The sequence below is a fragment of the Lingula anatina genome, chromosome 8 (assembly GCF_051362555.1).
Source record: "Lingula anatina isolate TDL-2025a chromosome 8, LinAna3.0, whole genome shotgun sequence".
Classification (NCBI taxonomy): Eukaryota; Metazoa; Brachiopoda; class Lingulata; order Lingulida; family Lingulidae; genus Lingula; species Lingula anatina.
In genome coordinates, this window is record NC_141774.1 from 4,995,292 (window position 1) to 5,011,933 (window position 16,642).

The 16,642-nt window shown below is 38.7% G+C and overlaps 2 protein-coding genes across 2 annotated transcripts; both read left to right on the forward strand.

The window, feature by feature from the left end:
* Positions 1-2,578: 2,578 nt before the first annotated feature.
* Positions 2,579-6,295, forward strand: LOC106180452 (collagen alpha-1(XX) chain). Its single transcript, XM_013564439.3, has 5 exons — positions 2,579-2,725; positions 4,140-4,309; positions 4,677-4,836; positions 5,234-5,389; positions 5,893-6,295. The coding sequence occupies exons 1-5, from the start codon at positions 2,602-2,604 to the stop codon at positions 6,057-6,059; spliced, it is 777 nt and encodes a 258-aa protein (XP_013419893.1). The 5' UTR covers positions 2,579-2,601; the 3' UTR covers positions 6,060-6,295.
* Positions 6,296-12,492: 6,197 nt separating this feature from the next.
* On the forward strand, positions 12,493-14,787 carry LOC147760232 (matrilin-1-like). The gene is made up of 4 exons (XM_086994114.1): positions 12,493-12,675; positions 13,004-13,166; positions 13,575-13,730; positions 14,166-14,787. The coding sequence occupies exons 1-4, from the start codon at positions 12,493-12,495 to the stop codon at positions 14,330-14,332; spliced, it is 669 nt and encodes a 222-aa protein (XP_086850240.1). The 3' UTR covers positions 14,333-14,787.
* Positions 14,788-16,642: the final 1,855 nt, after the last annotated feature.

Consider the following 16,642-nt stretch of genomic DNA (forward strand, 5'->3'; position numbering starts at 1 on the left):
AATGGATATACGGGCACTATATATGCATTGCACGGATATTGTAGCCAAATGCAAGCCATCTGAACCTCTTAACTTAGAAAGTTTTGGGCGGCTTTTGAAAATATTCAGAAATGGGCTAAAATGTATCTATTACATTTTGGTGGTTATCGATATAAATTTGATTTTGTCTTGAACTGGCAGAGGTCTGTGCTCTCTTTTTTCATCTTAAAATGTGTTTTAGAACAATTTAGAAGTAGTTTGCGGGATTTCTCTCATGAGAGTATTTTAATATATATTTTTTTTTACCTAGCCACGGCAACATAAACAATATGACACAACGCGGCATCAGTCATAAATTCGCGCGCGGTGGCAGTGGTTTTGGAGAAAGAACATATCTCGCACAAAAAATCGCCCAACATATTAGACAAATTGCAATTAAAATCGAATCGAAAATCGTATACGATCTTGAATTTAACCCCCCTCTCCCAACACACTCACAAAAGGACACATACACTGTCTCACACACACACACACACACACACACACACACACACTAGTTCTGAGTGCAAAGAGCAGGGAGCTCACGGTTTCTGATGCACGAATTAAGTTAATAAATTTTACCGGTACCCCGCACCCCTGAGTTGGCCTACTTCCCATGTGTCTGCTAAAAAAAAAAAAAGAAAGAAAAAAATATACATCACGTTACTGCATTTATTATCAGGTTCCTTTGGAATAATCCAACCATCAAATGCTTCACTAATCTAGTGCCTGAGCCTGAGTCCATTGTCAAACCGCATAGGCGCAATCAATCCGTAAACCCAAACCCCACCTTGAAGTTTAAATCGGTCCTCTCTAACCTCCCATTACACCGGGCTTACGAAGAAAATATCGTGTTTGCCTTGTGCCAAGTTTGACAGCTACACTGTATGCCCGATACCACTATAAGGGCTGCGCAATGGATACATCAAAATCAGTTTTTAAAGCAGAATGTTGCTTCTATTGTGGCGCTGACCTTCGACTGCAAGATATTTTCAATTCAAACTTCGTCAGGCACTTTGCTTCTTGTCTCGTCTGCACGAGATAACTTCAGAGCGAGGCGGCAAAGGCAGCTCCAGGCGGCTAAACCTGTGACGTACGAGACTTATGACTTCCAAATATGGATCCAGGCGGACACAGCTGTGACGTGTGACTTCCAAATATGGAAGCGCCCCAGGCAAAATTGTGAAGAAAAAAGCCCTCAGATTGTTGCTGTTCGTCAGAGCTAGTAAAAGCGACTCCATCACAAGGTATATTTAAGCTAGTTAGCTTTTACGTTGCTCTGACATTCATGGTAAATTTATGCTCCCAGTTTTAAATCATATAGTGATTTTACGACAATCGCTTACTGTCCAATCAAGATGACAGCCGAGCGTGATTATTGGTGCAGTCCCCGTGCGTATTAGACCACTCTCGTCGTAATAAGAAAGAAACGAGCATCTCCAAACTCGGGAATATTTATACATTTTATTATTCATATGCCTCTTTACAGCAACAAAAGGGGGGGGGGAGCAAAAACATCATGAGGTTTATGTGGAGGGGTACAGAGTTACACAGAGGCAGATGAAGATAAAGGAATCAGTGAATGACATTTTATGGTTTAACTATCCATTATCACCACATGACCAAAGCAGCCCAAAACTGGCATCATCAGCGACGCATCAACAAGATGAACTGAAAAAAAAAAAAACGCCCAAATGAAAAATGTGTTTATACCCGTGCCGACATAGGAGAATATTACAATTCCTGTTTGAAGACATGGTCAGAAGGGTGGGGCCATTTCAAGAACAATTCAAGAACTGGCTATCCTACTAAATATCCATACTGACATTATGTCGTAATCAATGAGATATCTGGCCTGTAAACATGTGGTTAGTATTCAGTTGGCATGGACACATTTCAAAATGTGAAATCTAACATATCCAATCGCTATTAAACTTATAGTAACAAGGCGTAATGCTCGTCATCCTCTGTACATCCCTCAAAGCCATGTGTGTTTATTTTCTGCTGTGGCGCCGGACGCAATGATTATCTCATTTAAGTGCCCAGTTCTAGTTTTGTTAAAAAGTTGTTGTCCCAAAGAACATGTTGTTGGCAGAAAGTAAACATTAAACGAGCGCACGTTAAGGCATTATAGTGGACCATGGATGCATTTAGACTATCATTAAAACAGACAGCTATGGTCTTCAAGTCTATCTTGAAGTATCGTTTTCTTTAAGACGTTTGTCCCAATTTATTGCATGAATGTGTATTTTGAAACAAACCAATTGCAGAATTTAGTTTGGATCGTTCCTTGCTTTGCAATTCGTTTTGTTATAGGTAATTCTATGTCGTTATCATTTGGAGCGCAAGGGCGGTTTTATAGAAGGGATGTGTAAACGCGGCCGGTGAGTGTACATCTTACCCCTCAGTTAATACAAAAGTCACATATATGTTATGATAGACAGCCATATTCTCTAGTAGCAGACTGCCATAAAATTTGTCCTTGGCGATTACATTGGCCATAGGCAATAACAACACAATCAGCGTGCCAGAGGCGCATCCGTTGTTAGTATTATATAAGACAGCGCAGCTACTAGTTACGTTATGCAGATCCAACGCTGGTTGTCGACAGTCAGAATCGATATGAAGCGATTATATGCATTTCTTCTGACTGCTGCTTTGTTGGTGACAGGGGGGTATGCGTCGGACTATATTGTCCAGGGAAAAGGTAAGTTCTTGTTAAATGCATTCTGTAAACTGTCGTTGACTGAGACAACTGCCAGCCCCCCTTTACACTTAGTGGTGACCTTTGTGCGTTCCTTTAACGACCAACAGTATTTCTAAGCGCCCGACTGGACACTAAAACAATAAACCTTGTGTACATTCTCAATCAATTCGTGTGCTTCTAAAGCGACCAAGCTGGCCTCTCCGATGGGACTGCGAACTACTGGTGCATCCACTGAAATGCTGGCATGCATACCTCCTTCAACCTACGACTTCCAACGCGATGGTAGTCAATACGGCGGCCTCTGAACGACATTTGAGCGGTGTTCGGGTTTAACTGCCCTGAGAGTAAGGGCACTATAAACTAGCTTGCTCATTATTCATACCTTTGCATGGAGTGCTTAACAGTGGCCCTGACGAACAGCGGCACTTTTGAGTATCCGTCAATATTTACTGTATTTAAGATGCGAATTGAAAAATTAATAATATATTTTGAAGAAATGATATACCAGATGTTTTTTTAACATTTGCCCCTGAAGATATAAACACAATACACGTGCCTGCCGTGTGCAAATTTTGACAGCTACAGTATGTCGGTACCACTATAAGGACTGCGCAATGGCTGCACAAACATCAGATTTAAAGCAGTAAAAACTTGATTATATTCAACCTGATTTGTCATCTTTAAATAAAGTTTATTATTATTATTATCATTATTATTATTATTACGGTCCATAATTTAAAGGGAGTCTCAAGCAAAGGAGAAAGGAGGCACAAGTATCACTTGGTTTGTAGAATGTATGCCCATTGATCGGTCAGTGGTCGGCACATAATAGATGCAATTTTACTCATTCATCCTTGCTAGGTTATTTTTTCCTCAGAGGCTAGATATCTGATAGTAACAAATACAATGATTCAAACCAAACTTAATATCCTATTAATTTATTGTTTGTCAATTCTTGGACCATATAGTCTACTAGAACGATTTCGGTCGCAGTTCATGATGCAGTTCTTGTCATAGTTTTTGTGGACGCATATAGGTCTTCAATCTATAGGGTTTGTCAAGTTCAAAGTATACACAAATAAAAGATCTTTGTAGCGTTTACACAGAGGCAAGATTTGCTTGCTTTAGGAACATCCTGGCCTTATTAGTGGTCGTCCAAGGGAGGCAAAAAGGTTATAGCTCTGTGTAAAGTGGGCCTAACCAGTTTATTTTGATCCAAAGAAAATACCGACCTCCATTTTTTTTCTTAGAAATCATGTCTACCTCATATAATTTTAATTTGCATTTTCGATAAGTGTGCAATAAAGGTCTGACAATGCCTTAATACAATATATACATTTTACCATCGTCTTAATCAATATGTTATGACATCGCTATGAAAACGTTTCTAAATTATGTTGCATGAAATTACAAGGGGCATCAACGAAGGCAAGTCAACTCTCTAGGATTTTAAAGATTCTCCTCACTCCATGTTCCTACACGTACAGTTCCTGCAGGAACCCATATCTTGATGTTGTGTTTGCATTGGACGCCAGCAGCAGCATTAATTCAACACAGTTTCAGACACAGAAAGATGCATCAAAGGTAATGGAATTCTGTTTGATAATTAACGCAAATTAGAACATATATCCTTCAAGAAACTCTGCTTTAGTGTTTGCAAGTGTTGCTACATAAGGCTCAAGGGATGGATACCCTTACTTTGTCTAGTTTCCTGCAATTTACAAGACAAAACTTGTTTTGCAAAATGTCCCGTGTCTATGAATATCCAATTTACATGTCAGGTGCAATATCACTAACCACTGCACCTTTGCACAAAGTAATAATGATCGTTTATTATAGACATACTTATTTTTAAAATGGAAAATCAAGTGTTCTGCGTTTATGTAACATTTTTAAGACAATGACCTTGACAATTCAGTAATTAAAATCCATTTAATCTTGTTCATTTCAGTTTATTGCCACAATCGTTAATATCTTCCGTCGCATTCGCCCTGGTGGATCCCGTGTGGGTGCCTTGACGTTTGCCGATGATGTGATGAGAAAGTTCGAGCTGAATGAACACACTGACTTGGCCAGCGTTATAGCTTACATAGATGCAATTGATCAAAGCGGTGGGTCTCTCTCTCTCTCTCTCTCTCTCTCTCTCTCTCTCTCACATACACACGCACACACACAAACACACACACACACACACAAGCGTTTGCGTGTACATTGCCGAGGTTAATGAAACCGATCCAACTCTCTCTCTCTATCTCTCTCTCGCTCTCTCTCTCTCTGACACACACACACACACACACACACACACACACACACAAACACGGAAACACACACGTATTTAAAAAAACATTTTCTTGAATTCAGTGTAACTCTCAAAAATATTTCTTCATTTAGATTTTTATAAATTTGAAACGTTTTAACATAACGATATTAATAAAACACATAACACTATGATTATTATTATTATTATTATTATTATTATTATTATTGTTATTATTATTTGTACCCAAGGTGGTCTAACGAACGGAAAACTGGCCTTGGAAACCGCGCAGCTCATGTTTGAAGAATTTTTCGTGAAAGAGAACGTGAAGTTAATATGGCTACTTACCGATGGAGTGTTCACCCATGGCAGTCCGCGACTGAGAGCAACGCACATTAAGAAACTAGGTTAGTGTATCTTTAGGGATGAAGTCCACACTCAGTCTGAAAAAAGCCTTTCCTGGATCTTAGCAGGCTATGATGTGTTTCACAATCTAAGGCCTCGTCCCCATACCTACATCGATCTAGCAGGTCTGACTAATCTTCGAGTGGTTTCTCGCTAAATTGCGCTCAGCTTAAATGGCTCACATCACGGGGATGGTGTCTGTCTAAAATGTTATCAATAATATTTTAAGATACAAATGGGCATTGTCTTGGAATATTATTTCGTTTATCGGATTGGCAATAAGCCATCTAGTTATGATAGAAGGAACTATCCCTTGTACCGTGTAAGTGTGCTTGACCGAAATGTATAATTTTTAGACCTGTGTATTATATTTGTGAGACCACAATTAATTTACCACGCGTAATACGTCCACAATCGCCCCTTTTCCATAATATTTCGATTTTCATCTGAAGTAAAAATAATGTCCTTACTTTGTTTGTAAATTAACCATCTGTTTTATTTCCAGGTTGGTTTATCTGCGTGATTGGTATTGGTAACAATGTGAATGACGAGGAACTTAAAGCCATAGCCTCCCCAGGCTGTTATTTCAAATATAGAAGCTTCCCGGAGTACTTGCAAGTTGTAGGACTGGCTCGGTCCCAACTCCAAACCCGTGTCTATGGTGGATTTTAATGTCTTTGTGCGTAATCGTAATACCGTCTCTATACGATATCATTTATCTGCACAGCATTGTATAAGAAACCATAGGAATTGTAATCAAAATAGTCGAAAACCAACATTATTAAAGGCTTATGAAATAATGACGATACCAATAAATGCCCGTACCTTAAAACGTGTCATTTAGGTGTTACTTATCGACGTGATTGTGTTCCTTAAAACGATTTATTTCTAAACCAATGTAGGGTTTTATTATAATCATGCCCTCTTGTGTACATCATATGTTTCACAATTCATAATTATTATGCTGATAGGCAAGTGTAATTTTCATACGAAGCAAAAACAGCTAGAACGCAACGACCGAGTAGAGTATATATAATTCAACATGTGAAAATTTTGACAGAAGAACTTAACTATATCGTCTTCAAGTGACATCTGCAAATATATCAAAATGATATAACTCCCTTTGGGCGTCTTCATCAAGAACCTCCTTACTACAAACATAACTTAAACTGCACATAACGGCACGCTATTGGCATCATGGTCGAGTACATAAAAGAGTTTCAATATTACCATGCCCCATTAATTCTAGCAAAACAAAACAGATTAAAAATATTAAAAATATAAATAAAAACATTCAACCTCATTATAAAAATGTTCGTATTGCACAGCAGTGAGAGGTTAAGAAAGAGGTCAGAGGGGTCCGTTGATCAGAGAATTCGGTTTCTGAAAAATATATCACACCAATATTCCCGTCTTGAAATAAGAATTTGACTTGCTTAATCATACCAAAGGGCATAGTTTGCTCTCCAACACACCAAAATTTTTTCGGGACACAAGAGGGTGATGGTCGGCTTCGTAATCAGTTGTCCCCCACCCCTTTCAAATAATCCTGGAACCGCCCCTGCCCCCTTTTTTTTTGTGATTGTATTTATTACAAATAATAACAAAGGAGTATTTTAATTGAGTCAGTACAACGGTTTTCAGAACAAAAATTCAATTCTTACCAGGTTATAAATCAAGTCAGGCCCGTAGCCCGGGGGGGGGGGGGGGGGGGGGGGGGGGGAGGGGGGGGGGGGTTCGGAAGGGGGGTCGAACTAACCGCCCTTTTCTCTGAACCAAAATGTGATCTAGATTCTATGTCATTTCTCAGGTTGGGTCAGCTTAGGGGGTTCGTTGTCTATTGAAAAGTTAACTGAAGAAGCCTGCTTGTAAAAGCAGACGTCCTGTTGAAAAAAAAAAAAAAAAAACAAAGCCTAGGTACAGCCAAAATAGAAAGAAACTTGACAGTCGCATAATCCAGGCCGCGCCCTCGGGAGGCATGATCGCGTAGCCTTGCCATCTGCCCCCTTTCTGGACAGGGGGTGGCGCAACCAATGGGGACATAACTGGAAGCGAAGCTCAGAGGATTATATAATTGGGCACGCGTGTTGATTATGGTTTGGGTCAAGCATTCATCACTTTTAATAATCAGACATAATTAGAGGTGTTTTTTTTTTTATTGTGGTAGTTGAGAGGACATCCACTGTACAATGACATTATAGCACCTTTTGGTCAAGATCAATGATCCTATATCGCAATGCCAATAGATAAGTATCATGTACAATTCTGGATCACCAATTAAATATAACCAATTGTAAGTTAGCCCATTTCCGACCTATTTTTAAAAAAATGTTCAAAATCCTTCCAAATCGGCTTGAGTTAGACTGGTGTTGAACAAATAAACAGACGGATAGAAAGACAAACGGTGTTAAAACAAGGGTGAAATAAAGACCAAGGTCCTTGTCGAAGGTACCTTAATTCAATGGTGTTAATTCGTGTACAATATTCACACTTAAAGGGGGATAATACACGGCCACGATATTGGCATCCCACGGATGTTGCCGTCAGATGCAACTTATCTATTAAAAACTGCTTAACTTAGAAAGTTTGGGACGGCTTTTGATATTTTTCTAGAAGCGCCAGAAAGGGACCTTAATGTATCTATATCATTTCGGTGGTTATCAATATGAACTGATTTTGATTAAAATAATTTTACCGGTACCCCGCACCCCTGTGTACTTCCCATTTGTCGGCTAAAAAAAGAAAGAAAAAAGAAAATAAATAAATAAAGAGCATTTCGTTACTACATTTATTTTTAATGCCATTTGAAATAATCCAACATCAAACGCTTCACTAATCTTGCGGCTGAGGTTTTCGTCAAACTGAAAATTCTTTTTAATTTTTATTAAGATCAAATAACCGAAAAAAATTAAATAAGATCAACATCCAGTCTATTCCATGTATAATGTCATTGAACGTGGAGCCTTTTTGTGCATATCAAACGTCCTGTGCATATCAAATGTCGACACCACAAAATATACACAAACCTATTTTCTCCGGCTTGAAACTGGCATCTGTCTTAAACAAGGCAGCGCCGTCGTATGGCCGTATCTGCAGCCTGAAGTCACCATGTCGGATAAAGTAGTTGGGGTAGTTCACTGATTCGTAGGCTGTGCACCCTCGGAAGAAAAGGTTAGGTCGAGGGATACGACGGTATGAAGGTGGCGTTCTCGCCAAATGTGCTCGCATACCTTGGGTTCTTCGAACTTTCGAGGTGCAAGAAAAAAATTATAGTACTCATTTCTTGAGTTTGTCTTGCTACCTACGTACGTGGCACGCATTCACCATTTATGAAGAGAATACTACGTACACGGTACGGCGAAAGAAATTTCCTTTTACTTCACACTTGCCTCACACGCTTGTATTGACGTCATTTTTGCCTCATGTTCCCCCTTCTTTCTTTTTCCTCCTTCTTCTTTTCTGTTCTCTTAGCTTCTTTCCCTTGTGACTGAGGCTTAACATTATGAGGATGTTTATGTGGAGGGGTCAGTACAGAGTTGCACAGAGACATATGGAGATAAATGAATCAGTGCATTATGTAATCACCATTATGCAATTCTTTGAAGACCGCCCTTACTTTCGCGAACTATAGCAAGAAAAATGGGCAAACAAGGAATTGAAGGACGCTGAGGTTAAGGCGTTTTCTGAGAGCATTGGCTGGACCGGTAAGCATTTTAAAAAGCTTCATTTGTAACTATGGTTTAAAAGTGAAAATATATATTTTTTGTTATGTTTTGATCTGTCCATTAAACCCTTTGCCTTGATACTAATAAATTACATTATGTCAACTCTAACTGTTCCTTCATTTTCTAACTACGTAAGACTGATCTGACCCATGATAATTTTTATTTGTAGAATCTTGATATATATTTACTTAAATGTATATTCTATATCCCACAAAACATAATTGTAACCCTTGTTGATGGCAGCGGCGCCGTCTACAGGAAATAATCACAGAACGTTGTACACACACACACACACACACGTTAATAGACACATGACCTTTAACGAGCACACCCTAATACTAAATGTGTGTAAATTGATTAGGTGTCATTATGCTATCTCCCATACACTGTACAACTTGACACCTATTTTCATTAACGACTAATTGATAATGATGAGTTTTCTTGGCAGAGGACGGGGTTCTCTGTGTGTTTTTTTTTTTTTTTTCTTTTTTCTTTTTTTTTTTTTTTTTTTTTGTAATTGAAATAGTTGGTGTTGGTCAAGACCTCAGTGAAGCGTAAAGAAAAAAAACAAAAAACAAAAAAAAAAAAAAAAAAAAAAAAAATATATATATATATATATATATATATATATATATATATATATATATGCTAAAGGAAGGATGTATGTGCAGGGAGTGACATAAGTGCTGTGCCGTTGCATGAATTAATGGTGCTGTTGGTTACACAGGGGACTTTGGTTAAACCTTCTTATGGTTTAACTACCCATTATCACCACATGACCAGAGCAGCCCAAGAGTGGCATCATCAGCGACGTATCAACATGATGGACTGAAAAAAAAACAAACAAACAAAAAAAAAAACGTCCAAATGAAAAATGTGTTTAGACCCGGGCCAACATAGAAGAGGATTATTACTCTTTTTTTAGGCCATGGTCAGGAGGGTGGGGTTCATTTGAGGAAAACTGGCTATCCTACAAAATATCCATACTGACATTATGTCGTAATCAATGTGAGATCTGGCCTGTAAACATGTGGTTAGTATTCAGTTGGCATATAGCCACCTTTTAAAACGTAAAATCTAACATTCCCAACCGCCATTAAACTTAAAGCAACAAGGCGCAATGTTCTTGTCATCCTCAGTACATCCCTCAAAGCCATGTGTGTTTATTTTCTGCTGTGGCGCCGGGCGCAATAATTGTCTTATTTTAGTGCCCAGTTCTAGTTCTGTTAAAATATGTTGTCTCAAAGAACGTGTTCATGGCAGAAATTAAACATTTAACGAGCGCGTGTTGAGGCATTACGGTCGACCATGGCTGCATTTACACTGGTATTACGACAGACATCTACTCTCTTCAATCTGTGAGTTTTCTTTAGGACTTTTGTCTCAATTTCATACAATTCTGTATATTTTGAAACAAAGCAATTGCAGATTTTGGTTTGAGTTGTTTCGCGCTTTGCAATTCGTTATAGTACAGGCAGCCCATTGGCGTTTTAATTTTGAATTCAATGACAGTCTCAAGGAAGCGATATGTAAACGTGGCCGGTGAGTGTACATATTACACCTCAGAAATACAAAAATCACAAATTTCTTGTAGTAGGCAGCCATATCTCTTGTTCTAGACTGTCATTAAATTTATCCTTGGTGATTACATTAGCCATTGGCAATAACAACACAACCAGCGTGCCAGAGGCGCATCCGTTCTTAGCATTATATAAGGCAGCGCAGCTGCTTGTTACATTATACAGATCCAACGCTGATTGCTGACGGCCGGAACCGATATGAAGCGATTCTGTGCACTTTTTCTGATTGCTGCTCTGTTGCTGACAAAGGGGTATGCGGGAAACTTAATTGTCCCAGCCAAAGGTAAGATTTTTGATACATGTATACTATAAACCTTCGTTGCCTAGGGCAACCGTAAAACCCTTTTACGCCGAGAGGCGATCTTTGCGCGTTCCTTCTACGACCAAGACTATTTCTAGGACCCTGAATGAACTCTGAAACAAGAAAGTTGTGTTGTCAAACGTTTCTTGTAGCTCCTTAAGCGACCCAATTTGGCCTTTCCTGTGGAACTGCGAGCTACTCGCGCGTCCATTGGGCACTTTGCTTGCATCGACCATCTTGCAACCTGCGCCTTCCAACGCGATGATAGACTATAAACCCGACCCCTGAACGAAATGTGGGGGGTATTTGGGTTTTACCTAAGTTCTATACAAGCCTCGGTCACAACCGGTCGTATGGGCTCTTACGGCCTGTTTGCGTCCAAATTTTGCGCAGAATCTCTCTTGCCGAGCAAGTTCTTCTTGCGAAATTTAAAGTTCGCGGACAGCCCGTAAGCACGTACGGAGGATGCTGGACATGACCAAAAGATTCTACGAATAATCTGCGAACAGCGAGGCCGCAAATTTTACCTGATTTTAATTTTACCTGAAAATGATGTTTGAATGGATTTTGCTGCTAGCATTCTATGCTGTACGTCAATGTGGCAGAAAAGTAGGTCACGAAAGTAGGTTAAATTTTCGACCAAAAGTTTAAAGAAAGGAGCAGTCTAAAGCTCTTTTATGGCTGATCGAGTGATCTATCCAGTTTATCCCTTGGCATGGCGAATTAACTTGAGTCGTATAAGAAACTAGTCGAAGTGGTTTACATGTGTTAATGAAAATCCAAGCTCCACCGATGCTTGGTTCGTATGTACTTTTAAGCCTCGTGTACAACATCTCAAAAATTCGAAATTTGCTTAGTTCAGCTCCTAATATGCCTCCAAAAGGCAAGGGAAAGAAGCTCAGAGAACAGAAAAGAAGGAAGGAAGAAAAAGAAAGAAGGGGGAACAGAATGCAAAAATGACGTACGCGGTCAGTACGTTAATATAAGCGTGTGAGGCAAGTGTGAAGCAAAATGAGATTACTTTCGCCATGCGTAGTATTCTCTTCGTAATACCTTCTTTTCACTGGACCGCGTCTTTTCTGCGACCATGAAATTTGGCATCGCTGTGGTCTTAATAAGGACGCACGAGCATTGATTTTGTATCAGAATGAATGCTCAATGATCGGCCAGTTGTCAGCACGTAAAGTATTATAATCTCACGTGGACACTGAGACTCGCAAGGCACCTTTCCATTGCAAACTTTCCTGTACCTCTGTTAACGGTTGTAAGAGACACAAAGGCCATAGCTCTTTGTACAGTGGGCCGGCGAGATTATTTTGATCCAAAGAAAATACCGACTTCCAAGTGGTCTTGGCAATTCATGTCTTTCTCATACATGTATACTCTTTTTTCTAAATAACAATAAATTGACCATAATGTATTGTACCAGTATACCTTTTACCATCATCCTAATCAATGTGTTAAGACATTACTAAGAACACGAATTGATCTAATGTTACATGAAATTACAAGGGGCATCAACAAAGGCAAGTCAGCTCTCTAGGATTTTAAGGATTCTCCTCACTCCATGTTCCTACACGTACACCTCCTGCAGGAATCCTAATCTGGACGTTGTGTTTGCTTTGGACGCCAGCGGCAGCATTAAGGATACAGAGTTTCAATTACAGAAAGCTGCATCAAAGGTAATGGGTTTCTTTTCGATAATTCACGTAAACTAGTAAACATGCCCTTAATTTTTCTTGTTTCCTGCAATTTACAAAACACAACGTGTTTTGCGATTTTTCCCATGTCTATGAATAGCCAATTTACATGTCAGGTGAAATATTAGTTACTGCCGCACCTATACAAACTGAAATATTAAATATTTATTGTAGACAAATTGATATATAAAAAGGGACTATAACATGTTTTGCATTTATGTAACGTTTTCGGAGGATGATCTTGACAATTCACAAATCGAAAACTATTTACCCTTGTATATACAAAATATATAATTAAACATTCTTTCAGATTACTGCCACAATCATTAATGTCGTCCATCGCATTCGCCCTGGTGGATCCCGGGTTGGTGCATTGACGTTTGCCACAAACGTGTCGAGAGAGTTCGAGCTGAATGAACACACTGACTTGGCCAGCGTTTTAGCTTACATAGATGCGATTGCTAATAAAACCGGTGGGTCTCTCTCTCCTTTACTCTCACTTCTCTCTATATAATCTCTCTCTCCTTTACTCTTACTTCTCTCTCTATACTCTCTCTCTCTCTCTCTCACACACACACACACACACACACACACACACACACACGAGCGGGCGTGCGTTTAAGCTGACAATGACGCGATTAATAAAACCGGTGGTTCTCTCTCTCCCTCTTTCTTTTTCAAACACACACACACACACAAACACACACACACACACACACACACACAGGGAAACACAGACATACATTCTATACAAGGATACTTTATTCTTGAATTTACATTGATGCCAATGTAACTCTCAAAATAATGATTGTTGTTTAAAACGTTTAAAACATAACACTGATAAAACACACCCCACTGAAAACTTATTTTCTGTACCCAAGGTGGTCTAACGAACGGTAAACTGGCCTTGGAAACCGCACAGCTCATGTTTGAAGATTTTTTCTTGCAAGAGAACACGAAGTTAATATGGCTACTTACTGACGGGGTGTTCACTGTGGGCGATGCACGACCAAGAGCAACACACATTAAGAAACTAGGTTAGTTTATCCCTTCTCCGAGGGTTTTCTCTCTAAATTACTGATGTCAGGCACGCGTACTGAAGCTTTTAGGGGCAAATTAACAATCTTGTGTCGATCTAGGTATGGGAATGGGGTCTAAAAAGTAGTCGAAAATTATTGTTTAAGTTACAATGGGGCATAGTCTTATCATTATTTTTTTTCCATTATTATCGGGTTGGCAATAAGCCAGCTAGTTATGAAAGAGGGAACTACCATTGAAAGTGTGCTTGGCCGAAATACATACATTTTTGACCTGGGTATTATATTCGAACATTAAATTGTTCTGATAACACCATAATTATTGATCTAACATCTGGGCCCACGTCCACAGTTCCCTCCTTTTCATAACCTTTCGATTTTCATTTGAATAAATTTAATTTTATTTAATTTTATTAACTATATGTTTATTTCCAGGTTGGTTTATCTGCGTGATTTGTATTGGTAACAATGTAAATGACGAGAAAATTAAAGCCATAGCCTCCCCAGGCTGCTATTTCAAATATAATACCTTCCCAGAGTACCTGCAAGTCGTAGGACTGGCTCGGTCCCAACTTCAACCCCGTTTCTATGGTGGATTTTAATGTCTTTGTGCGTGATCGTAATACCGTCTATATACGATGCCATTTATCTGCACTGGAAACCATGCATAAGAAACCATAGGAATTTTACTCAAAAGAGTTGAAAACCAACATTATTAAGGTTTATGGAATAATGATGATACCAATATATATATTTAACCTTGTCATTTAGGTGTTACTTATCGACGGGATTGTGTTCCGCAATTGTTTAGCCTTAAGAAACGATTTACTTCTTCACCAATGTGTGGTTTTCCGATAATCATGTCCTCTTGTGTATATCATATTATGTTTCAAAATTCATAATTATTATGCTGATAGGCAAGTGTTATTTTCATTCGAAAAAAAAAAGATACAACGCAACAGCCGTATATGGCTTATATAATTTAACATTTAACAATTTTGACAGAAGAACTTAATTAGACGGTCTTGAAGTGACAACTACAAATGTATATATATCAAAATGACATTTTTAGAAGCATCAGAAATGGACTTAAATGCATCTGTTACATTTTGGTGCAAATATATATATATATCAAAATGACATGACTCCTTTTGGGCGTCTTTTTCAAGAAAACACCCTCACTATAAACATAACTACAACTGCACATAACGGCACGCTATTGGCATCATGGTCGAGCCAATAAAATAGTTACAATTTTACACCCCCCCCCCCCCATATATGTTTCCCTGTGTTATGAGCAAACGAACAAAACACCGTGCTTAGATTTGAGAACCAGACAACTCTTGCGTTTTTAGCCTCCAAAGTATATAAAATATCAATTTATCTAATAAATAGGCCGACACCGACGGTTTTTTTTTCTGACGTTTGCTTATATTTATTACAACAAAAGTAATAAATAACCAAAAAGTATTTTAATTCAGTCAATTCTACAGTTTTCAGAACAAATTTTCAACGATTGGGGTGGTCGAACGAAACGCCCTTTTCTCTGAACCAAAATGTGATCTAGAATCTATGTCATTTCTCAGGTTGGGTCAGCTTAAGGGGTTCGTTGTCTATCAAAAAGCTAACTGAAGAAGACTGCTTGTAAAAGCAGTCGTCCTGTTAAAAATAAACAAAGCCTAAGTACAGCCAAAACAGAAAGAAACTTGATAGTCGCTTAATCGAGACGTAGCCCTCTGGAGGCATGATCGCGTAGCGTTGCCATCTGCCCCCTTTCTGGACAATAGAAGGGGACATAACTGGAAGCAAAGCTCAGAGGATTATATAATTGGGCACGCGTGTTGATTATAGTTTGGGTCATGCATTCATCACTTTTAATAATCAGACATAATTAGAGGTGTTTTTTTTTTAATTGTGGTAGTTGAGAGGACATCCATTGTACAATGACCTTATAACACCTTTTGGTCAAGGTGAATGATCCTATATTGCAATGGATAAGTATCATTTTAAAAAATCTGGATCACGACTGAATTTAATCTAACCAATTGTAAACTTGCCCATTTCCAACCTATCCTAAAAAATTGTTCAAAACCCATCCAAATCATTTTGCGTTAGACTGGTGTTGAACAAACAAACAGACAGACAGAAAGACAAACGGGGGTAAAAAATGGGTGAAATAAAGAACAAGCTCCTCGGAGTAGGTACATTAAATCCATGGTGTTAATTCGTGTACAATATTCGCACTTAAAGGGGATATATTCGCACTTAAAGGGGATACATACAGGTACGGCCATTAAATAGAAATCGCAAGGATATTGAAGGCAAATGCAACCTTTCTGAACCGCTTGATTTAGAAAGTTTTGGACGGTTTTTGACATTTTTAGAAGCATCAGAAATGGACTTAAATGCATCTGTTACATTTTGATGGTTGATTTTGATTGCTTTCAAAAAATGAAAAGTGAGCTGCCTTGAATTGGCAAAGGTCTGTGCTCTCTTCTTTATTTTAAAATGTGTTTTTAGAACTGAATTTAGAAGTAGTTACTATTGTCATACATTAGTTCTTCACCTAGCCACGGTCAACATGAACTCGAATATGACAAAACGCGGTATGTCAAGTCATAAATTTAGTGCGCGGTGGCAGTGGTAATGGAGAAAGAGAATAACACACACACACACACACACACACACACACAAAAAAAAAAAAAAAAAAAAAAAACGCCCAACATATCAGACAGATTGCAATTCAAACTCAGTGGAAAATCGTATACGACCTCCGCTTTAACCCCCTCACCCCCCCCCCCCCCCCCACACACACACACACACACACACCTGTGTACTTCCCATGTGTCTGCTAAAAAATAAAATGAAATAAAAATAAAATGAAATAAAATAAAATAATAAAATTAAAAAAA

Coding starts and splice junctions, on each gene's coding strand:
- LOC106180452 (XM_013564439.3), top strand. CDS start 2,602: ATGCAGATCCAACGCTGGTTGTCGACAGTCAGAATCGATATGAAGCGA. Junction 4,310..4,676: donor CACAGAAAGATGCATCAAAG/GTAATGGAATTC, acceptor TGTTCATTTCAG/TTTATTGCCACAATCGTTAA. Junction 5,390..5,892: donor AACGCACATTAAGAAACTAG/GTTAGTGTATCT, acceptor TTTTATTTCCAG/GTTGGTTTATCTGCGTGATT.
- LOC147760232 (XM_086994114.1), top strand. CDS start 12,493: ATGAAATTACAAGGGGCATCAACAAAGGCAAGTCAGCTCTCTAGGATT. Junction 13,167..13,574: donor TGCGATTGCTAATAAAACCG/GTGGGTCTCTCT, acceptor TCTGTACCCAAG/GTGGTCTAACGAACGGTAAA. Junction 13,731..14,165: donor AACACACATTAAGAAACTAG/GTTAGTTTATCC, acceptor GTTTATTTCCAG/GTTGGTTTATCTGCGTGATT.